The sequence below is a fragment of the Sorex araneus genome, chromosome X (genome assembly GCF_027595985.1).
Source record: "Sorex araneus isolate mSorAra2 chromosome X, mSorAra2.pri, whole genome shotgun sequence".
NCBI classification, from domain to species: Eukaryota; Metazoa; Chordata; class Mammalia; order Eulipotyphla; family Soricidae; genus Sorex; species Sorex araneus.
The window spans coordinates 212,235,656-212,259,000 of NC_073313.1; the positions used below are offsets into that span (position 1 = coordinate 212,235,656).

The 23,345-nt window shown below is 41.1% G+C and overlaps 1 protein-coding gene across 13 annotated transcripts in view; it reads left to right on the forward strand.

Annotated features, from left to right (window-relative positions):
- The window catches only part of OSBPL6 (oxysterol binding protein like 6), a 235,478-nt gene that overhangs the window by 170,118 nt on the left and 42,015 nt on the right, over positions 1 to 23,345 (forward strand). For 3 of the 13 annotated variants that reach the window (XM_055120268.1, XM_055120272.1, XM_055120269.1), the window contains 8 exons: positions 155 to 287; positions 2,985 to 3,088; positions 3,657 to 3,749; positions 8,313 to 8,387; positions 13,467 to 13,532; positions 14,704 to 14,869; positions 18,964 to 19,097; positions 20,652 to 20,675. In XM_055120268.1, coding sequence (XP_054976243.1) covers positions 155 to 287; positions 2,985 to 3,088; positions 3,657 to 3,749; positions 8,313 to 8,387; positions 13,467 to 13,532; positions 14,704 to 14,869; positions 18,964 to 19,097; positions 20,652 to 20,675 — 795 coding nt within the window. The remainder of the gene's footprint in view (positions 1 to 154; positions 288 to 2,984; positions 3,089 to 3,656; positions 3,750 to 8,312; positions 8,388 to 13,466; positions 13,533 to 14,703; positions 14,870 to 18,963; positions 19,098 to 20,651; positions 20,676 to 23,345) is intronic. The other 10 variants (XM_055120271.1, XM_055120275.1, XM_055120273.1 and 7 more) reach the window with 8 other exon arrangements.

The following is a 23,345-nucleotide window of genomic DNA, read 5'->3' on the forward strand; positions in this document are numbered from 1 at the left end:
CCTTACTTACCCGGCGGCATGCACATCACTACCTTCCCGTGTCCCAGCCTCACTTCCTCTTTTGTTCCTGTCACTTTGAAGCTTGTCCGGTCCTTGAGCTTTAGTGCTCCTTCTCAGTACTGATGTATCCCCCCTGCTGCTCTGTCCCTCACAGGTGCAGCCGAACAACTTCCCGTGGCAGTCCCCACTGCCCAGCAGCAGCAGCCTGCCCGCCTCCTGCACCACCGGCCCCAGCAAGGTGGCGGCCTGGCTGCAGGACTCGGAGGAGATGGACAGGTGTGCCGAAGGTCAGTCCTTGTCTGGTGCAGCTCTCAGAGTAAGAAAGAAAAAAGAAAAAAAAACATAAAGGGAACATCCAGTTGCAGGAGCGCCCCTTCCACCTGCCTCCCTTTGACTGCCTTTTTGCATTTTCTCTGGGAAGAGAGGGGAAGGGGCATGGGGATGAGTATGAGGGTGTTGACTCTCCAGAGAAAATGGGGAGGTTGAAGGGCCACCTGGATGCTGCCCAGAGGAGAGAAATGAGTGTGAATCTGTTGCTCTGCATGCAAGAGAGGGCCAGGGGGGGATGCCTGGAGATTTCAGGCCCCTCTGGCTTCTGTGCACATACAATTTTATATCTACCATAAAATCTACCTCAAATGCCAAAGTTCTCCATATTTACCTATGATACCTGACCCAGCTCATTAAAAACATCTAACAGAGGGGCTGGAGCGATAGCATAGCGGGTAGGGCGTTTGCCTTGCACACAGCAGACCCGGCAGACCCGGGTTCGAATCCCAGCATCCCATATGGTCCCCTGTGCATCTCCAGGAGTAATTCCTGAGTGTAGAACCAGGAGTAACCCCTGTGCATAGCTGTGTGTGACCCAAAAAGCAAAAAAAAAAAAATGGCAGTGCTGGGCTGGCGAGATAGTACAGTGGGTTGGGCACTTGCCTTGCACAGGGCCAGCATTCAATCCCTGGTACCCTATGCCCCCCAACACCTCCAGGGGTGATCCCTGAGTGCAGAGCCATGAGTAAGCCCTGAGCTGGGGTGCAAACCTTTCCCTGCCAAAAAAAAAAAAAAAGACATCTAACAGAGATGTCTAGCTTCAATAACCAAAGTCTTATGTGGCAATGGGAAGCCAGGGTCACTCCTGGCAATATTCACCATGGGCCAGTGGATCAGTGCTTCTGCCTGGGCTGCTTTGTTGCTCTCTGTTGTCAGATTATGGAACCACCCTCTCAGTACTCACCAGGGGGTACCAGGGCTCACCAGCACATCCTACATGTTTAATAATTGAGACCGGAACACTAATAACTTGATATTCTTGACAGTATTTAATTTCACACACTAAAGGTCGATTTAAAGAGTAATGATTTATTATGCAAATCTTAACATTTTCTCACCTGCTCAAAAATCCCAGAAATGTCAAAAAAAAATTGGAGTCACTTTTCCATTCTAAACATTAATTTAGACAGCTGGACTTGGGAACTTATGCTTTGATCTTGGGTTTCTTTCGTATAGTGACTCTTTTGAAAGAATTTTAAAGTAACACTGATTGCAAAAATTTTAGGAAACTAATTTATATTATGTGGTTTTATATTTCACCTAATCTTTCTGTGCTGGAGCAATAGCACAGCAGGTAGGGTGTATGCCTTGCATACGGCCAACCTGGGTTCCATTCCTCTGTCCCTCTCGGAGAGCCCGGCAAGCTACCAAGAGTATCCCACCCACATGGCAGAGCCTGGCAAGCTCCCCGTGGCGTATTCAGTATGCCAGAAACAGTAACAACCAGTCTCACAATGGAGACCCGTTCACTGGTGCCCCCTCAAGCAAATAGATGAGCAACGGGATGACAGTGCTACAGTGCTTATCTTTCTGAGTTTTGTCTAGATTCTGCCCAGATTCTTTTTTTTTTTTTTATGGTTGGGGGCCTCATTCAGTGGTGTTCAGGAACCACTCCTGGAGGTGTTCCAGGGACCATATGGGATGCTGAGGATTGAACCAAGTCAGTTGCTTGCAAGGCAAGAGCTTCATCCTCTATATTATCTCCAGCCTCTCTGCCCAAATTCTTGATAGTTACCTTGTAAGCTGTTCTAGAAACACATGGTCAGGTTCCCGAAGTTCCTGTAATTCCTGGGACTAAGGATGTGGCACAGTGGAAGAACACAGGGATTGCAGGATTGTGAACTTTTGGGTTTGATCTCCAGCACTGTATGATCCTCTGAGCACTTTTTTTTTTTTTTGCTTTTTGAGTCACACCTGGTGATGCACAGGGGTTACTCCTGGCTCTGCACTCAGGAATTACTCCTGGCGGTGCTCAGGGGACCATATAGGATGCTGGGAATCGAACCCGGGTCGACTGCGTGCAAGGCAAACGCCCTAACCACTGTGCTATCACTCCAGCCTCTCTGAACACTATTCGAAATTGTTCTTGAGCACAACCAATATGACCCAAGATGCAAAACAAAAAAATGAACAAATAAAGCAAACAAAACGGTCATGCAGTTAGGTCCAGAGAGATTTGTGTAAGGGTCTTGCACATGGCCAACACCAGTTTAATCCCTGGCACCACATATGTTCTCCTGAGCACAGAACCAGGGGTAGTTCCTGAGCACTGTTGATGCCGGTAGTGGCCCCCAACCTCCCAACCCCCACCCAAAATAAAACATACAATTTTTGAAGTTCCCTTGAGTATGCTTCCTTTGTACCGTGGGCCACAGGAGCAGGAAGCTGAGCCTACACAGTGTGAGATTTTTCAGCTTTCCATGCCAGTAGCTCTAATTTATAAGAGTAGGCTTTGAGACTGCCAACAAATAATCAGTGATTTCATGATTTCAAATGAGAGAAGAGTCTGTTTGCTGTGTGTGCTTGGAGCCATCCTTATATAAACATGAAGCTGCCTAATCCAATCTACCCTGATTTGGATAAATTTTCTTTCATTATTATCACCTCTGCTCCCTGGCCAATTTTGATATCATTTTATTTTTGGTTTTTATTAGATCTTGCACACTGTCAGTCTAACCTTGTGGAACTTAGCAAACTCCTGCAAAATTTGGAAATACTTCAGCGAACTCAATCAGCTCCTAACTTTACTGACATGCAGGTAAACATTTTTCTGCTGGTGTTAAAAGGCCTTCCAGATGTTAAGTCAGCTTTTGTAATATATAGTACTGTGAATATCAAGAAAAGGGTCTCTTTGAAGAGAAATATCTGCAATACAGATTAATTTGTATACTGGAATTTTTCTGAACATCCTTGAATCATGCTGTCATTGTGTTAATTAAAATGTCTATTTTGAAAGATTTTTGCATTCAAATACAGTTATTTAGAATAAGTAAATACCTGAGTCACTCTGTTTGTATTACATTAGAAATGATAACTTAAAATGTAACTTACATTCTCTTAGAATTATTAGTGTCATTTCTCGAATTAAAAATGCTAACGACCTCTACTGCTGTTCATTTCATGGAGCAGACAAACACATATTCTAATGAAATTTCATCTCTGCCTTTAGTGCCCACTATGCATCAGCTATGCCTTTCTCTCCTGGCTGGTTGCCGGGGCATCTCAGAATGATCTTTACTAACTGGCTAGGCTTTCTTTGTCAACCCCTCTATCATCTGTGTGAACTTAATAACACTTTGTTGCTTTTAACCATTTGTGCAATGTAGGCTAACTGTGTAGATATTTCAAAGAAAGACAAGCGAGTCACAAGAAGATGGAGAACAAAAAGTGTCAGCAAAGATACAAAAATACAGCTGCAGGTACAGATTTTATTTTCCCTCCATTCCTATTTTTATGTAACTAAAAAATAATTGTCTTTATGGATCAGATCACAGAAGTGAGATTGAGATCAGTTTAACTGCTTTAAGAATAAAAATTGAGGCTAAGGGGCAGAGCAGTAGTACAGTGGGTAAGGTGCTTGCCTTGCATGAGGCTGACCCTGGCTAAGTCCTCGCTATCCCATAAACGGCCCCCACTGCCAGGAGTATCTTGTGAGTGTAGAGCCAGGAGTAACCCCTTAGTGTCACTGGATGTGGCCCAAACCAACCTCACCCCACCCCCCAAAAAGAAGGAAAAAATTCAGACTAACAGTCTCTTGAACTACACTGAACTTTTTTTTATAAACAAGATTGGATGGGGTGGGGAGAAGATGGGAATGCACAGATGAGTGTTTGGGACAAACCTGGCCATGCTCAGCGCCCCACTGTATTATCTGTCTGGTCCCTATAAATAAGTTCTAGTAAGAGCCTTCAAGTGTTAATTTTACCCAAATTTGTGTCAAAAAAAGGGCTTTGCTGCATACATTGGAAATCAGTGAAGGACCTGAGTTCCATTATCACATTATCATCACTGTAAATTAATCTTGTGCGCATCTCTTAAATTTTCTGGACTTCCATTTGCTCCTGAGTAAACAAATGGGAATCAAAATGATCTCTGATTTCCCTGTAATTCTAAAATTCAGTGATTCTACAAAATTTGATAGTATTTCATCAGCAGCAATCACTTTAGAAATCCAGATCATTAAAGTCTTAATGGATAGTCAAAAGTTTACTTGATTTTTCTGAAATTAGTAGTTTTAAATATAAATATGCAATTAAAATATAATAAATGCCTAAAACTTATGTCATAAATTATATTATTTTCAATATCTCTACTTCTCTGATCCTAGTTATTTGTTATAAAAAAAAACCTCTTGCCCTGCACAATCAAAAGTAGATTTATTATTCTGCTTTTCTTTTACACTATGAATCAACTTTAATACAAAGATAAAAGAAACTGCTTTTCAGAATTCTTCAGTCTCTCCTGAATAGCTAACAGTCCTTCTTTAATTCTGATCAAATTGATAAACTCTCTGTTATAATTCTGAATGTGTAAATAACAAACTCTGTGTTGCTTTGCTTACTAATCTAATGCATTGGAAAAATATATTTTCCTAAGCTCTAAAGATCCATGTTTCATTGTGTGTGTGTGTGTGTGTGTGTGTTTTAAAATTAAAATGTCCTCATGTGTTGAACACAATTTTTTGTGTTCCTTTGTTCGGTATGTCTTAGTGTTTTCCCTATTACTCAGAAAAATTAATACTGCAGAGACAACTGCACCAAATGATTTCACAAGGAAATTGCCTAAAACTGCTTTTGGCTATTTCATGTGTCTTGTGCATGTGATTGTCTGGTTTTGTGAGGTTTGTTTGTTTTAAACCTGATATCCATGGTTATCAGAGTCAAGGGATAAAATGAGCCATATAAATAATTGAAGAAGTCCAGCATCAGAGGAACGTAATGCTCTGTGGGTAGGTATAGCTTCACCCTTGATTTTATAAGGCATGCCAGTGGACAGATTTCCATCCACAGCTTGAATAGTTGCTTCTCAGTGAGCCTGAGCATATCCCTGACAACCAGCTGCCACCTGGGCCCACCCCCGTCCCTATCACTTGGGATTTTTCTGAGGAACCGTGTAACTCTGAGTAGCCCACCTAGTCACAGGCTGTGCTTTTCAAGGAGAAGAGTTTTATGAATATATTTTGAGCCATCGGAGGTAATTGTCAGAAGACTGGAAAATATTCTTCATTCAGACTTCTGCCACTTTTTTTGATGTTGGTCTTTAGCATTTCTCTTATTTAGGTTTTTTTGTATGTGTGTTTTCATAGTAACAGAATGACCCTCGTGATTCTCATTGCGCTAAATTTGAGATGAATTGAAATAATCTCAAAGAAAACTTTGTGCTTTCAAAAGTAGGAGATAAGGTTCCAATGCCAAGGGGAAATAAATGACTTTGGGAAATGGCATTTGGCAGTTCATCAAAGCTAGAGAAGGCCCATTTCACTTGGACTGATAAAATGAAGCGGATCACTGGGTGAACACTGCAGAATGTGATCCCCTCCCTGGACCTGTTCTGTGACCCAAGCCAATAGGCCTTTGAGAGGGTCTTAAGTTGCTCATTCTCTTACCTGAAAGCTTCCTCAACATATACACTTGGCTGGAAAACCATTAAGTCAGCCAAGTGACTGAACTATAAAGTTAGCCATGTATAACTTATACTGTGACCAGCATAAGTTTACTCAGTGTTTTACTTACAGAAAGCCATAGCATTTATTTTTATGGTAGTAGGTAGGTTAAACATACTTTCCAGCCTTCTGCCACCTTAATTTACACCCGCAGCACACACACACACACACACACACACCATTTGAAACATTTTGTGGCTATGAGAATCCCAGCATCCCAGCTTGTGTTATCTAGTAATTGTTTAAAGACCATAATCATCTCAGTACTTGAATAACTTTCTCTGATAGTCATTGTAATAGACAACTTGAGATGCGTTTAGAATGAGTACCTTATTTTTCATCCCTTCTGCCTTTCCTCAACCAGTTGATATATTGGTGTGGTTTCACAGCAGCATTGTGCAATTGTTGTTGTTATTTTTACATAATTACAAGAGGAAACATTTAAAAATTAACTTTAGGAAAATAAACATTGAAGTTGTTACACCGTATGTTTGACTGCTTATTCTTTCATTACACTATTGATTTGACTCTGAGATTAAATTTTGTACCTCTCAGGCCATATTTCTACTAGAAGCCACTGGGAAGCGAGCCTCGGGAATCCGTTGTGAAATTTATTAGACCTAGAGGGTTCTGAGCAGATAACCTTTTAGCAGAACTATTTGTCTCTAAAACTTCAGATTTCTGGCTCTAATAAAACTGTTGATATCATTGTTATGCAGTAATACTTTGACCTTGGTGGTAACAGAGAGGAGGACAAGAAGCAAATGATATTAAAAGAATTGCTTTGGAAAGAGAGCTGCTAGATTTCCCATGTTATTAATAGCATGAATTTAATATTGACCCCTTATATATTGGAGAGAGTGTGCAATTGTAGGCAGTCTGGAGTAGCAGATTAAATGTCAGGATATCACTCCTGTAGTTAACCTAGATCTCACAGGTGCCTAGATTGCACTGATATTAGGCTAGGATATGACTCAATTGGTAGAGAACATGCCTGCCATATGCTAGGCCCTGGTACTGCACTCCCCCACATGTAAAGGTTAAAGTTCAGTTTTCCTCAACTTATCGCTTCTTGGCCTTTTGGCTAAGATCAAGTCTAGTTTTCCTCCACTTATGACATTAAGCACAAAGGATTTTGCATAGAAACCATTTTTGTGAAAAAGTTATATATGTATGTGTGTGTGTGTGTGTAAAACATGCATGTATGTATAGAGATTTACTTATGATTTATAGTGCCAGGGGGATCAAACCCAGGGTCACATCCTCAGCCTGTGTGTGAATTTTTGAATGTAAAATTGAATGTAATTTGAAAACTTTAAAGAGCCATGAAAAATTTTAGAATTAAATTTTTTTAAATTTTATTTTTATTTTAAAAATATTATGTTACAAATAGATTTAAAAACCAAATTAGATGTTAGGTGATTCTAAGTATGTCTTAGTTAATAGGAATTGGAATTATCTCTCAAAGACTTGAAGAACCAGAAACTACCCACTGGAGAGAGAGTTGAGTTGTTGGAAGGAAATTTTATTGTCCTTTAATCCTTAGTTCTCCCATAGAAATAAACTAGAGCTCTGAGATCCCAGTTTATGGAGAAGTACACATCACTAGTGCTTTCATTTTTCATTTTTCAGAACTGATTTTCTAGGCATTGTCCTAACACTAAGAAAATGGAGTTTTTCCAGAGTTTTGTTGTTGTTGTTGTTGTTGTTTTTATGTTGTGTCCTTGAAAAATTCTTCAAATTCTTCACCGTTCTTCATAATGATTAATGGGAAGGAAATTAATGAGTGGGAGACTCCTGGTGTCCATTCCTTTACTTTTTTTTCTGATAGAAACCCAAACCTGGCCTTCCTGAGATGCTCCCAACTGTTCCCATTCCATTCACTTCTGCTAATTGTTTCACTCAGTCCTGCTTTCCTGAAGCTACTTTTCCCCTTCACTTCCATTTGCTGAGTGTCTTTTGGCTTAGTATACCATGACTTTGAATAATTAAAAGTGTGTATTTGTATCTCACCTCATACATAGTGCTAGTCATAAGTTCCAACTTTCCACTTCCTTTTGGGGGTGTCAGGAGGGATGCTGTTTAGCAAACAGACTCAAGTGCTGCAATAAGATGGGTGACCTTCTCCCAGCATGTGAGCAAATGACCCTTGAACATCTTTTCAATGCTAGCATTCGGGAAGTCAACTTGAGTTAAAAAAAAAAAAAACTGTCCCTCTCCCCTGTCTGATTCTCTTCCCCACCCCCCAATAATTTCCTGTCTCTCCCTTCCTTTCCCTCCCATGTTTTCTCCACCCCCCTCTTCCTCCATTCCCTGTCAGGAAGGGCCACCTGCGAAGGGCCAGTTCAGCACCACCAGGCGCCGACAGAGGCTTGCAGCAGCAGTAGCTACAACAGTGAGTGGCTTCCAATCCCGTGTGGATGTTTCCAAAGAATGAGAAACAGCATATGAGTGTCATCTACCTGTGCTAAGTGGGGGGGTCACCTGAGGCCCACTGCTGTATTGCCATTGCCTTGAAGGGTCTCCGGCTGTCTTTGCATGAAAGGATCTGCATGTGGGCATGCGTATTTGTCCAGGGAAAACCGTGACCCAATCCAGTGCTCAGTTTCTTAATGGCATTGTAAGACACTGTTTCAGCTCAAGTTTGCCAAGTGCCCAGTGGGCAGGGATTTCCTTAAATGATTTTTTTTTTGCCATGCTAATATTGGGACCTTTGCAAGTAAATCACCTATACTTTCTAATAAAACTTAATGTCTGTGATAACAGACATGAGTTGTGCTTTTTTTGGTGACAATTGGGAAAGGATGTGAGAATAAAGAAATGGAAGAGCAAGAAAAGGCAGCTTTTAATGTCATCTGTAAACAGCTACCCAAATTACATGTGGCAAGGGAAAATTGTCTTCTGGAGAGAATATTGAGCTGAAAATTGGAAAATATGGTATGGGAAGGAGAAAAAACACAGTTAAATGGCTTTTGTTCTCTTGGGATTGGTTTTTGTTTTGCTTTTTTTTTTTTGAAAAAAATGGCATGAAGATTAGCAGGCTAGGGGAAATATTGAGTCAGATAAGACAAATAGTGCAAATTTTAAATTGAGTAGAAGTTTATAATAATTGACCGTTTGTGTGGAATATAAAAGAGATTATATAAACACAGACCGTATTAGATAAAAGTGCATTGTTTTATTTTCTTATTCATGTTTTATTTGCTTATGCATTAGTTTTTTTTTTTTATAGAATCAATAGTAAATTCAGAGAAATCATGGACGTTAGGGTTTTCGTTATTAGGTAATATATCCTAAAAAACAGTAGTCTTGCTAAGGCAGAATATATATTTTAAGACTGTAATTAATAAGTAATATAACAGGACTTTGGATGCATCCAAGGAGATTATTACTAGTGGTTTTCTATTTTATATTAATAAATGACTCGACGAATATATCAGTGTTCTTAGCTGAATTATTTGAGAAATAGAATTGCTTTTGATTATAAAATGAACCGTTGACTTGGAGTTTTATTAGGAAACTGCATCTTAAATCTCACAATTTTGTGAAATTTGAACAGATTATTGAAATTTATTTCATGGTTTTTGTGTATCTATATGTATGTCTATATACCCATTATATATCTGCAGGTGGATAAAGTTTTTGATGGGGACACATTAATAGACTCCAGCCATAGACATAAGTAAGACCAGTTAAATAATTCTTGAATGTAATTTTTTATTCATAGAATTTAGAAATAGAAATTATTAGTAGAGTGAGAATAATGTCTCAGTGTAGAAAGCAAAGGTCAATCATAAAAATATTGATACTTTCTTAAATTATGTACTTCGAAGATTACATGCAGAGAAGTAATTTTGTTCATTTTTAATTGTATACAAATGTCGTTACTAATAAGAGTGAAATTTAAAATATATTTGAATAGCACTGTAGCACTGTTGTCCCGTTGTTCATCAACTTGCTCGAGCGAGCACCAGTAACGCCTCCATTGTGAGACTTGTTACTGCTTTTGGCATATTGAATACGCCACGGGTAGCTTGCCAGGCTCTGCCGTGTGGGCAGGATACTTTCGGTAGCTTGCCAGGCTCTCCGAGAGGGACGGAGGAATAGAACCCGGGTTGGCCGAGTACAAGGCAAACACCCTCCTTGCTGTACTATTGCTCCAGCCTCATATTTGAATAGAATAGTTTATACGTAAAATAAGTTTTTGGCCTTTTCAACTTGGGGGTCATACCCTGCATTAGTCAGAGGCTTCTCCTGGCTCTGTGCTCAATGGTTGCTCCCATTGTTGCTCAGGGAACCATGTTGTACTAGGATTTGAACCTAGGCCTCCAGCATGCAGAGAAGGCCCTCAAGTCTTTGCTCTCTCTCTCTCTCTCTCTCTCTCTCTCTCTCTCTCTCTCTCTCTCTCTCTCTCTCTCTCTCTCTCTGGTCCTGGATTTATATCTACTTTTAATTCTGAGTAGAAGAGATTAAAAGAGAAAAATAATTGCTGTCCACCCTCCAGAGTAGTTGTTAAAAATATCTAAATGCATCTAAGAAAAAAAGCTGACAACATTTAATAATGTGCCCTGGGATAACTGAGAATGGTTACTGAATCCTCCAAGATGTAGAGCTTTAACTCCCTATCAGAGCATAGCAGCTTCTAATGTCTCTCAGTCGTCTCCTCGCATCCTTTTCCCACCCTCCACCTCATGTCTCAGTGACCTAATGCTGGTACCTCTCAGTCTTTTATTTCCTTTAGCAAGTTGCTGCTCTTAATTCCCATTCCCAGTCCTCCTACTTCCCAGCCCTGAGTAGCTCATGCATTTTGAGGCTCTCTTTCCTGCCAGCCATTTTTTTAGCTCGAATTCTTCCAAATGACTCTCTCTCAAGGAGGGAGCTAGTCTCGCTTTCAAGGAGCAAGCTAGTCTCTCTCCTTGACACCCAGGTGTCTGGTGCAGCCGGGGTTGCTGCCAAAGAAAAGTGCATCCAAGGAGAAAGTCAGAGATTCATTCTTGATGGCTCTAAATCCTGGCACCTGGAATGCTAGTCCTTAACCTCCTCTGGACCACTAGGGCAGGAAGACAGTCAGAGAAGCTCTTTCCTTCCCAGGGAAGCACAGGGTCCCATAGAGCCAGCGTCCCAGCAAGGCTTCCCAAACAGGAAACTGGAAACTCAGAGGAGCAACAACAGGAGATTTTCCCTGCGGACTCCAGGACTCCTGGAAACTCGTTATTTACCTTAGAGCTGCCATGACTTTCTCATGTTTCCCACTGCAAAACGTCAGTGTCTGTATTCTTATTTCTGGTCCACGTCTCTTGACTTCTTCATGGACCCGTGTTGAGGACATCTCCTGACATTCCTGCAGTCATTAGTATAGAATGTTCTAAGGTCACGCTGCCCCCTGCCCCACCCCTGTGTCCATCACAGACTTTTAAAAAGCTTGGGGTTTATTTCCTGAGGGGGTGTCAAGGTCACACACAGCACTAGTTCTCGGGGACAAACACAGAGATCTTTAGACAGCTCTCACTTCAGCATCACTGACAGGGCACACCACAGAGAAGGGATTGGATCCCATAGTACCCTAGATAACGACTGCAAAGCAGTGAAGAATCCCCAAGCTCAAGAGAGCTTAGCTTCAGTTAGAAGTAGAGAATAAATCTGAATTTGAATTCTCAATTTCCTGTCACCATTAATCTAGTCTATATACTTCTCTAAACATAGAAGATAGCCATAGAAAGATTTCCAGACAGATGAGTAGGACGTTTTGTGTTCAATTCCCTAGGACGTTTATGACTGCCTGTTGCGTGGAGTTCCAGGTTCCTTTCCCTGTAGGTCCTGTACGCTCTCACTTTTGTAATTGCCAGTTTGAATTTTCATCTTTCAAACTGTAACTTTGTAATATGTTTTCTTTCTCAGCACCTTATTCTGACTTTCAGCATTTGGTTTTGCTTTGGTTTGGGTGACCCCCAGCTGTGCTCAGGAATCACTCCTGACAGGACTTGGGGGACCCTATGCCGGGGATGGAACCCAGGTTAGCTGTATGCAAGGCAAAGTGCCTGACCCTCCATGTTATCTCTTCTGGCCCCTTCTGGTTTTTGCTTTGTTTTTTAAGAAAAACAAGTTTCTTTCAGAAATAAAGGGAGGGGAAAAGATACATGCTCAAGAGAGAATACAGTGAAAAAAAGTCCAGAGTGGAAAGAACAAGACACCTCCCACGCAGGAATATGAAGGCCATTTCCCCAGAAGGGAGAGATGTGCCTTAGATAAAAAGGCCACATCGCTGGGAGGGATGTAGACACATACACCCAAGAGTAAAGTAAGTCCATATCTGTGAGGAGATGTGGGTAAAAGCGCTTCCTTCCGCATTTTGATAGAGACACAGTTAGCTCAGAAACAAGGCTGGGCCCTTATCACACACTTGGGACCCCTGATCTGCCCCACTCCCTACGGCCCCCAATACCAGCCTCTCTGCACATCCCAGCCCAGCTTGACAAGGTCCTCGCCCATGTCATGCCAGTCCCTGAAGTGTGAGGTGTGTCTGGGACACATAAAGCCCTTTCTCTAACTCATACGCAGTACATGCCCCAGCTGCAGACACCCACATTTTAAAAAATAATAATTATTTGCTTGGGATTATATATTTCTATGGGGTTTCTCTCACAGTAAGGCTCAAGGGACTCCCAGAAATTCTTGATTGGTGCTGAGAGATTCAGTGCAAGGGCCCAAGGATACAGTGCTGCTCGGGCCCTGTGGTACTTGGGGTGCCTCCAGGGCCACACTTGGTGGTGACTGGCGCCATGTAGTATGGAGGTCGAACCCCTGTACTATCTCCCCAAACATCAGTTTTTAAATTGCTCTTCTAGTTCCTAATATTGGGAAACTATACACTTAACTATGAAAATACCCATTTCTTAACTTAGCCTGTCCCTCATCACCTTCTAAAATTCCACCCACCTCTCTCAATGGTCCTCCTACAAAGCAACCGTCTCTTCATTCTAGGTTTAGCATCACCACAGTTAACATGAGAAAGTTCCTTTCCTTGTCTTCAGATAGTCTTCCATGTAAATCCCATTCCTCCATTGGCAACCCCAAAGAACCTCAGTCACTGTTACCACAAGTTACCAGGAAAAGATTCCAGTGAATTTTTTATCCCAAGGACTCCATTTTCTCACAAGCAAGATTTCCTGAGGTTGTCTACCTTGCATGTGTGAGACTCTGGGTTTCATTTCTGGCACTGACAAAATAAGAAAATAGCTTATCTTGTACTTCGTCTCTTCTTTGGCGCAGTCAAATATTCTGAGCCTGATGAGGTCAGCAAGTTCTTGACATCCCCTAGTCCAGTGTAGCCAGTGTCCCCATGGATGACAAAAACAGAACTCCAGCTTTGAATATCCTATATGTTTGGCTGTTTTAGGGGGGAACTTCTGTGTTTTTGTCTTCCCCAGCAAGCCCTGGTTAGCTTTTGAGATTTAAAATAATTTTCCTCTGACAGGGAAAAGCTACATCTGAAGGACCCTCTATCCATTCTCAACTGCCCTCACCACAGGCTACAGCTCAGGTCAGATGTTTTTTTACTTTGTCCATTCCTTCATCGGTCTTTTAATGCCCTCGGTGTGTGCTCTTTTGTACTTTTCCTCTTTTCCTCCCTTATATTTTCTGTTGGAAGTTTAAAACGAAATGAAGGAAGGAAGGGGTTCAGACACACATATACCTCAGACAAGATATTGCTTCCTTCCTTTGCAGCCTATCTTCCTGTGAGTGTGAAGTATTCTTTACACAAAATTTAACTTGTGGAGGAATCTAAGAGTCTGGTTCTTGGAGATAACTGAATGAAAATCTGGCAGTAAGAGTTAGGAGAGGTGACTAATGATCTGATTGGTTAGAGGAATTGGTATTTTCCCTTCCGAGAAAATGTGACAGCATTTGTGATGGTCAGATAGAGCCTTGTACAGAGAGAGAAAGGGAGCTTTTCTTCCACGCATCCCAAAGCTACATTCCGCTCCATGCCAGGCAGGAAAGGTACCTCATTTGGAAGGTACCTTTGGAATCATTTGGAAAAATCTATAGTAATGTGATGATTTTCACTTAATGTCTTACAATGTTTTACAATATTGGCTGGTCTATAAGGCATGCTTATATATGTGACAAAGTTACATGTAAACTATAGAAATTTACAGACTACATATTTTAAGACCTTTCAAATAAATAAATTTTATACTTACCTGACTTTCTTCAAACCTGTGAACTAAGGGTGATGGAGTCTACATGCCCCATGAATTCTAACCCACTTAGCAAACATGAGCTCCAAGTTCAGAAAGAGAGCCTAAAAGCCCTTTGACTAGAATCATCCAAGAATTTGTAAACAAAGATCAGTTACGTCAGAGTACAGACATCTGTTTTCTGCCAGTAGTTCTTTAGCTGTACAGTGGGGTCAGTAGTGCTGACTACGTAATTCATCTGCAATTATGCCTTTTCTTCCTGCCATTCTACAGCCGTAACTCCCAATAACAGACAAAGCCAGTGAAACAGTGGGATAACTGGGGAAGTTCTGGGAAGTGCAACTCCCTCCAGCCCCCCCACTACATAAAGAATCAATAAGCACTGAGTATCTCCAAGCATGTCATCACGGAGGAATCTATGATTTTGAGGAGTGGAAGGGCTTTTGTATGTCAGTGCGAGGGCAACAATGCACCATTGCTCTTCTAATCATTCATATTTTCCCCTTCCAGGTCCCATTCAGCGCTACCATGTCGCCAGTTCGCTTGCATTCCTCCAATCCCAACCTCTGTGCAGATATTGAGTTTCAGACACCCCCTAGTCACCTCACCGACCCTCTGGAAAGTTCTACGGATTACACTAAACTTCAAGAAGAATTTTGTCTGATTGCACAGAAAGGTAGCTTAAAACAGGACATGACATTTAGGAAAACTCACTTTTTTGATGAGATGCTGCCATTTACTTTAGTCTCATCTGAGGTCAAAAACTTTGTTTACATACTGGATGGAGTTTCGAGGGCCAAAATGCAATGTGATATGATGCTTGCCTCTTGGGTGGCAGCTGTAATCATAATTTACAGTTTTAACTGAATTTAGAAAATAATGCATCACGAGGACGTGGGCCAGATGGTGGAAGGGGGTGGAGAAAGACAAGAAGGTTTAGCCCTGGCAAACCACCAGAGGCAATTGCATAGCACTTTTTTGGGAGGCGAGGGTGAATATCTTTTAGTTAGCTAAATACATATGTGTGAATTTTTCTTAGAGAGGATAAAAGGGAATTACATTCCTTTTGAGTCTTTTTTTTAAACTTCATGTTTATTTATTTGTTTATTTATTTGTTTATTTATTTATTTATTTATTTTGCTTTTTGGGTCACACCAGTGATGCTCAGGGGTTACTCCTGGCTCTGCACTCAGGAATTACCCCTGGCAGTGCTCAGGGGACCATATGGGATGCTGGGAATCGAACCCGGGTTGGCCACGTGTAAGGCAAATGCCCTACCCACTGTGCTATCGCTCCAGCCTTTTGAGTCTTTTTTTTAATTAAATGTACTCATTGTACTTTCCAGTACAGTGAGTTCAGGCAGGGCTCTGCAAGGCAGTTCTGTACCATGGGATACTGACAGTGGCATTTGGCTGAGGTGGGGCTGACAGGCCCAAACTGAACTTTACCATGTCTCAAGCATTCTGGTGTTACAGCCACAAAGCTCTCCACAGCTGTGTCCCTCCTCCTCTTTATTTCATACTAGCACCAAGGGACTAGTATGAAAGCTGCTGGCCTTCTTCCGATTCCATACTCTAGCCAGCAAATCCAGCTTCAAAGGCCAATCCAGATTTTAGGGGAGGGTACATCAATCTCATCTTGGAGTTTCTTTGTAATATTAATTGTTTAATGACTGTCGTATAATTAGCCTTTTGTCTTCAGCCACAGAAAAGTAAAGGTATAATAAATAATTAGGAAACAGGACCATATATGGTGCTAGGGCAGTAATACAGTGGATAAGGCACTTGCCTTTCATGCAGCTGACTCTGGTTCACTTCCTAACACCCCATATGGTCCCTTGAACACCTGTAGGAGTGACTCTGAGCACAGAGTAGGAGTAAGCCCTGAGCAGTGCTGGGTGAGGCCCAACAATTAGAAGGAGAAAAAAGGAAGGAAAGAAAGAGTTAAATAGATTAAGCAATCCTGTCTGTGTTTACCAAGAGTCTCTTCCCAGATTAACTTTCTGCCCACACTATTATTGTTTATAGTGTTCAAACTTTAGCCACGGAGATTCTTTTCGGATTTAAGATCATACCTTCTTAGGCACTGTCTTTTAAGAGAAGGCAAGACAATACCATTTCCTCCTGGTTTGTCCAATGGAAACTTCAGTGAGCCTCATTTTTTTGTTTGTTTATTTTTGTTTTTGTTTTTTTTTACTTTTTGGGTCAAAAAACCCAAACCTGGCGATGTCAGGAATCACTCCTGGTGGTACTCAGGAAGCCATATGGTATTGATGGGGAATGAACCTGGGTTGGCTGTGTGCAAAGCAAATGCCCTTCCTACCAGCTATACTATCACTCCGGCCCCATCCAGTGAGCCGCTTAATACTCAGTTGCCTGTGGCTCAGGTGAGGCAGAGACACACACTGAGGGCATCTTTTGGAATAGTGAAGCAAATTTCAGACTCTCAAACTAGCAACACAGAGACCATACTCTCAAAGAATTCAGCAAGACCATCTTACCCTTTTTTTCTGTAAATTTCTCATTTAAAAAAAATTGTTTTAATTTTTTTTTGTTTGTTTCATTTTGGTCCACACCCAGTGCTGCTCAGGGCTTACTCCTTGCTCTGCACTCAGAATTACTCCTGGCAGTGTTCAAGGGACCATATGAGATGCCAGGAATCAAACCCAGGTCAGCCACATGCAAGACACATGCCCTACCCACTGTACTATCTCTCTGGCCCCTCCGTTGAGATTCTTAAATCCACTCTCATCTACTATTTTACTCTGAATTTTCACCACGTCTTAGACTAATTCAGTCTTTAGGCTAGGTCAGTGTTCTTTTGTTTATATGATGACATAGATCTGTGACCAGTAACCCAGTAAAAGATTCTGCCCCATATGGTACTTTTACTTTCAGTAGAGCACAGGTTTCCTGGGGTCACGAGACCACCACTGTGTGAGTTAAATACATAGCACATCTATGATGAGAGAGAGGTTTGTAAGTAGCCCCAGGAAAGCTCTGTGTGTTCGCTTGCAATTCTGAAGCTTTCAGAAAATCCAAACTCCAACAGTATTTTAAAGCCTCTGTTGAGCAACTTGGGCTGGAGTGATAGCACAGCGGTTGCGCATTCGCCTTTCATGCGGCCGACCCATGTTCGATTCCTCCGCCCCTCTCGGAGAGCCCAGCAAGCTACCGAGAGTATCGAGCCCACGAGGCAGAACCGGGCAAGCTACCTGTGAGTATTGGATATGCCAAAAACAGTAGCAATAAGTCTCTCAATGAGAGACATTACTGGTGCCCACTCGAACAAATTGATGAGCAAAGGGGTGACAGTGACAGTTGAGCAAATTATTTTCTTTTCAACATAGTCTAATTATTTATGTGAGGGGGGAAAGGGATTTTTGTGACTTGAACTGAACTCTTTGAGAAGAATTATGGATTTGGAAATGAGTAGAGTCTGTCTTCACAGCCATCAGTGAAGCTGCTGTGTTTCTATCAAGTGATTACTTTTAATCAATGATGACTGAAGCATAATATAGCAGTGTGTAAAATATATGCTATAGAATGTGGGTTCCCATACATTCTTCCATTTTCCCTCTTTTAATTCAGGTCATTGTTTTGTATACAAAAAATTTTCACTTCTTGGGCCCGAGAGATAGGATAGTTAGTAAGGAAGGCAATTGCCATGCATGTAGCCAATCCAGGTTTAATTCTTGGCACTGCATATGGTTGGTGTCCTGAGCACCACCAGTCATGACTTCTGAGCACAGCCAGGTGTGGCACCAAAACCAAAGAAAGATTTTCCATTCTTTTAAAAAATTACCTTTCTCAAAAAACCCCTATTTTAAAAGACTTTTTATAGTATAGAAATGGTTTTTGTAAGAAAGGTAGTTATAAATTTAACCTTTTGTATTTCAGAATTAAACACAACCTAATGTTTTATAGATATGTTAGAAATACAGAAATGGAGATGCTGTTTTTATTTCTAGTTTTACTGAGAGATAATTGACATGGTATTATATAAGCTTAAGTTGTATATGTTGATTTGATAAAATTATGTGTTGTAAAGTGATTAACCCCCCCCCAGGGTTAGTGAACATTTCCATCATGTCACATGATTACTTGTGTGCAAGAACATGTGAAATCTGTTATTTTAGCAGTTTTCAAGTATGTAATACAGTATTCTCAACTGTAATCACCTCACTATATATTAGATTCTCAGAACATATTAATCTTATAACTAGAAGTTTATGCTCTTTGAAAGCGGTTCTGATAACAAGATGGTCTGAGCTGAGACCATAATAAATACAAGTGCTGTTCTTAAGACCACAGCTTCTAGCTCATTCGCCCATCTTACATTGACAGAACTCACAAAATGCTATTTTTGTGGGTACACACTTTCACTAAAACTATGGGATAGTTGTAAATCATTTTCCCAAGACGTCATTATACCAGAACTGCTCTGATATCTCCATCATCTGTGGCAGAGCAGAACTTGTTCTGTTTTCCTTCTAAAAATTACATATTAGTTTCTAAGAGAATTGGTCTGTAGAACTGATACTGGGTTTTCTTCCAAGTCCTTGCTGGTCTATTTGGTATAATGCTAAAATTTTTACCTTGGTTGCCACTACTGTGTTTTGTATAGAGCTCTTCTGATCATTCCATTTTAAGGCAGACTTTTGATTAGACTAATCCAATGTTTGCATATAAAAATGTCCAGGTATGAGTCAAAATGCTGAGAAGTTTACAATTTTATCTCTTCTTGTTGGATACTTTTCTTCCTGTGCAGTGCACTCACTTTTGAAGTCTGCATTTAATAGCATTGCGATAGAGAAGGAGAAGCTGAAGCAGATGGTTTCTGAGCAGGATCACAATAAGGGCCACGGCACTCACATGGCTCGCCTCCGGCAGTCCCTGTCTCAGGTAAACGAGAGTGTTTGTTTCAAACCTGAACCAGTTCCACACCCTGCATGCCGGAAACTGGGGCGATGAACTCACTGATTTGTAGGCTATAAGAAAACAGTATAAAGGAATGGACAGACAAAGCTTGACGCTCCCACCAGCAGAACTTTCTGCTAATGGGGTCGGGTGGGTGAGGGATTGAGAAGGGGTCTAGGGGCAATGGTGGAAGGATGTCGGTCCTCTGGCGGGAACATTGCCAAAATATTAATACTAATGCTGTAAAACATGATACCTCACTTTAAAAAAAAAAAGCCATTATAAAAAGAACAGTGGGGTAGAATTATCCAGGTGACAAGAACACATCTGAAATTCTCCACAGTGCATTGTCAGAATTAAATCTCACTGTTCCTCTTCCCCAAAATGACCACTTAAAAGCAAAAGTCAACCAACAGGTTTATATACATGTCATTTTTCTTTGAATACTTTTGTCATTCATTGAATACATTGTTATTGAATACTTTTTTTTTTTTTTTTTGCTTTTTGGGTTACACCCAGCATTGCACAGGGGTTACTCCTGGCTCATGCACTCAGGAATCACTCCTGGCAGTGCTCAGGGGACCATATGGGATGCTGGGAATCGAAGCTAGTTCAGCCACATGGAAGGCAAAAGTGCCCCACCTGCTGTGCTATTGCTCCAGCCCCTGTTATTGAATACTTTATTGTCTGTCTGTGATCAATTATGAGACTGATACTTGACTGTCACCTTTTTTTTTTTTTGGCCTTTTGGGTCACACCCAGTGATGCACAGGGGTTACTTCTGCACTCAGGAATTACTCCTGACAGTGCTCAGGGGACCAGATGGGATTCGGGAATCAAACCTGGGTCTGCCACATGGAAGGCAAATGCCCTACCCACTATGCTATTGATCCAGCCAGTATATTTTTTTAACTTTTTGTTTTAACATTTTATTGAATCACTGTGATATAGACCCTTACAAAGCTGTTCATGATTAGACTTCAGTCATACAGTATTCCAACACCCATCCCTCCACCAGTGTACATCTCCCAGCACCACTGTCCTGAGGTTCCCTCTTGTCACCCTCCCGGAGCCCCCAACCCCCCAGCCTGCCTCTATGGCTGGCACTTTTCTTCTCTCTCTCTCTCTCACTCACTTTCTCTCTCTCTTTTACTTTCTCTCTCTCACATCTTTTTTTAAATGTCTGACTACCCTGTTTTTTCTTATATGCACTCAGTATTCTGTTCTTTAGTTATGCTCCATGAAGCTAAACATTTATATTTCAATATATATTATATATTATGGTATGCAAGATATGTTGATCTTAGTAATAATAATAAAAACTTTCTATAGACCAAAGGTGAAATCTCTGTTAAAAATCCTTTTAAAAGCTTTACTATGTTGGTGCTTTCATAAATACCAAGAACTTCTTCTGAAATATTCATTTAGCCTGTAAAAATATTGTCAAAAATTCTTTTGAGAATTCATTGTTATTGTGTGACCGCATGAGAACTCAGTGTTTATGTAAAATATTGTTCACTTCCTGGTGCCCTGGATCAGAGTGAAGGACCAAGCAAATCCTGGGTAAGTGGTTTTCCATGTGAATTAGCTCCTGCTTGAATAGTTTCCCTCAGCCCCTAAAACTCTGACTTACGGTGTCTCACCCCGTCTCATATAACCTGAATCGTCAGTGTATTTTGAATGGGAGGCTTCCTGTTACTGAGCACTGTTACCTGTATCCTACCTGCTGCACTCGCCATGAAACCTGTCAGTTGAGGTGCATCTGCTGCTGCCAATGCGGAATGAGGGTCCCCAGAAGCATGAGCATTCAAAACTGCAACCGCTGTGCCAGTCCGCAGAGGATTGTCATTACAGGCACACTTTAGTGGCTTGCCCCGGCACTGTTCTCCTGTCCTGTGTCTGTTAAACTCTCAATCTGTGCTAAATGATCTTCTGAATCATTTTTCTGGGAGTGTGAATCAGAAAGATCACAAGAATGGCGAGATAAACATGGACTGTCACCTCGTAAATATGTACTAACGTGTTGGGTGCCTTTCATGTTGTCATGTTTCCTTCAGCTATATGTAACAATGGAAGTTTAGCAGTCTAAGACAAGCTTGTATTGATTTAAAAAAAATAAGAAGAAAAGGCATTTCTTGCTTGCTTGCATTTATTTGCTTGTTGGTAGGACAGAATGGCAAATAGAGGTACAGGTTTGGCAGATTGGAAATGATGAAGAGAAATTGTAATCCATTCATTTGTTCACTCATTCATCCATTCTGTTTTATCCCATAGGAAATATGTTAGGTACCATGCAGGGTAGGACACATCAAGATGAAAGCAGCCTTGGCTACGTTCCCAGGAAGCTCTGGCTCTGATTGAACTATATTTATGCAAGTGTAGTTTTAGTGACTACTCTGTCATCCATTCATGAGTCCCTGGGTGCAGCTGAGTTCTAGGCCTGGTCACTCACAGAATAGGAAATTCCCTTATTGTGAGATCCACAGATCACACTCCTACAAGAATCAAGCCTGGAATGCAGCCTCAGTACACAATAGCAGCTCATGAAAAAGAACTTGTAGTAGCATTATTTGGGTAAACTAAAGCAAAATTGTATCATTGTATCCTTTGGGTTAAGTATTTCCTTTTCTTATCCCAATGTGTTTCTTTGCATTTAGATTTAGCCTCCATAGCTTTCTGTTGCTTTTTTTTTTTGGTTGCTTGGTTTATTCTTGGTCATAATATTTAGTTTTATTTCCACCCCCACAAAAAAAGTCTTCGTTTCAGAGGGTAACAGTAACTTGGGATTCCAAAAATAATTATGCCCCATGCACTAAAGCAGTCAATGTTTTCCCCACAGCATTTGGGTAATGTTCAGTCTCATGTCTGCCCATCTCCACCCACTGGGCCAGTTATACCTTCACTGTCTATTAGCACCACCACTGAGGCCACACTATTGTTTTGAAATGACTCTGGCCTTTTTATTTGGCATTTGAGTTTAATAATCGACTCCTTTCTTAGGAGTCACTGTCGTTCGACATAATGGGAAATATCTGAAGAATGACAGTTCATACTGGCTAAAGCACGGGCAGCCAGGGAAGAGTGTAGCTAGTGAGGAACCAGCTTATTAGGAACTACAATGAAGAGCTTAATTTATCTTATCAGTTATGAGGAGCCTTCAAGATTTAACTAATGAGGCATAATACCATAAATTAAAAATATTGTTACATATTTCTGTATATTAGTAATGTATCTCTGGCACAGTAGAGTAAATGGATAGAATTAAGGCAAAACTAGTTGAGCAGGTTCAGATATTCTTTTTTTTTTTTTGTGGTATTTGGGGTTTATTTATTTTTTTTTTAATTTATTTATTTTTACTTAGAGAATCACCGTGAGGGTACAGTTACAGATTTATACACTTTTGTGCTTATACTTCCCTCATACAAAGTTTGGGAACCCATCCCTTCACCAGTGCCCATTCTCCACCACCCGTAAACCCAGTGTCCCTCCCACCCTCCCCAATCCCATCTCCCCCCCACCCCACCCTGCCACTGTGGCAAGGCATTCCCTTCTGTTTTCTCTCTCTAATTAGCTGTTGTGGTTTGCAGTAAAGGTGTTGAGTGGCCGCTGTGCTCAGTCTCTAAAGAATAGGTCTCAGTTAGGAATTGGTGTTAGGAACACTATAGTGGGTATGATACTTGCCTTGCACACAGCCAACCTGGGTTCGATAACTGGAAACCCATATGGTCCCCTTAACATCACCAGGAGTAATTCCCGAGTTTAGAACTACGGATACCCGAATACCGCAGGGTATGGCCTAAAATCAAACACACACACACACACACACACACACACACACACACACACGCACGCACGCACACACACACACATACACACACACACACAAAATATTGGGATAGGTAGGAGGAGGTGGGTTTTAAGGACACTTCGTGGGAAAAATAAGCTTAACTTAAAGATCAGCTGAATCAAGTAGAGAGGGACAAGAGACACAATTTATCTCCAGATTGTTTAATTAGATTAACTGTGTAGATGGTAGTTCCATTTCCCCAAGACAGGATTTGCAAGAGGAATGGGTTTATCAGGGTAAATAGTGAGGGATTTTTATGGAAATTGAGATGCCTGTAGGACACCTAACAGGTCATTTGATATATAGATATAGGTCTCAGGAAAAAGATCTGGATTAGAGAGAAAGATGTGGCTATCCCAGTACATTGGCAAAAATATAGATAGATG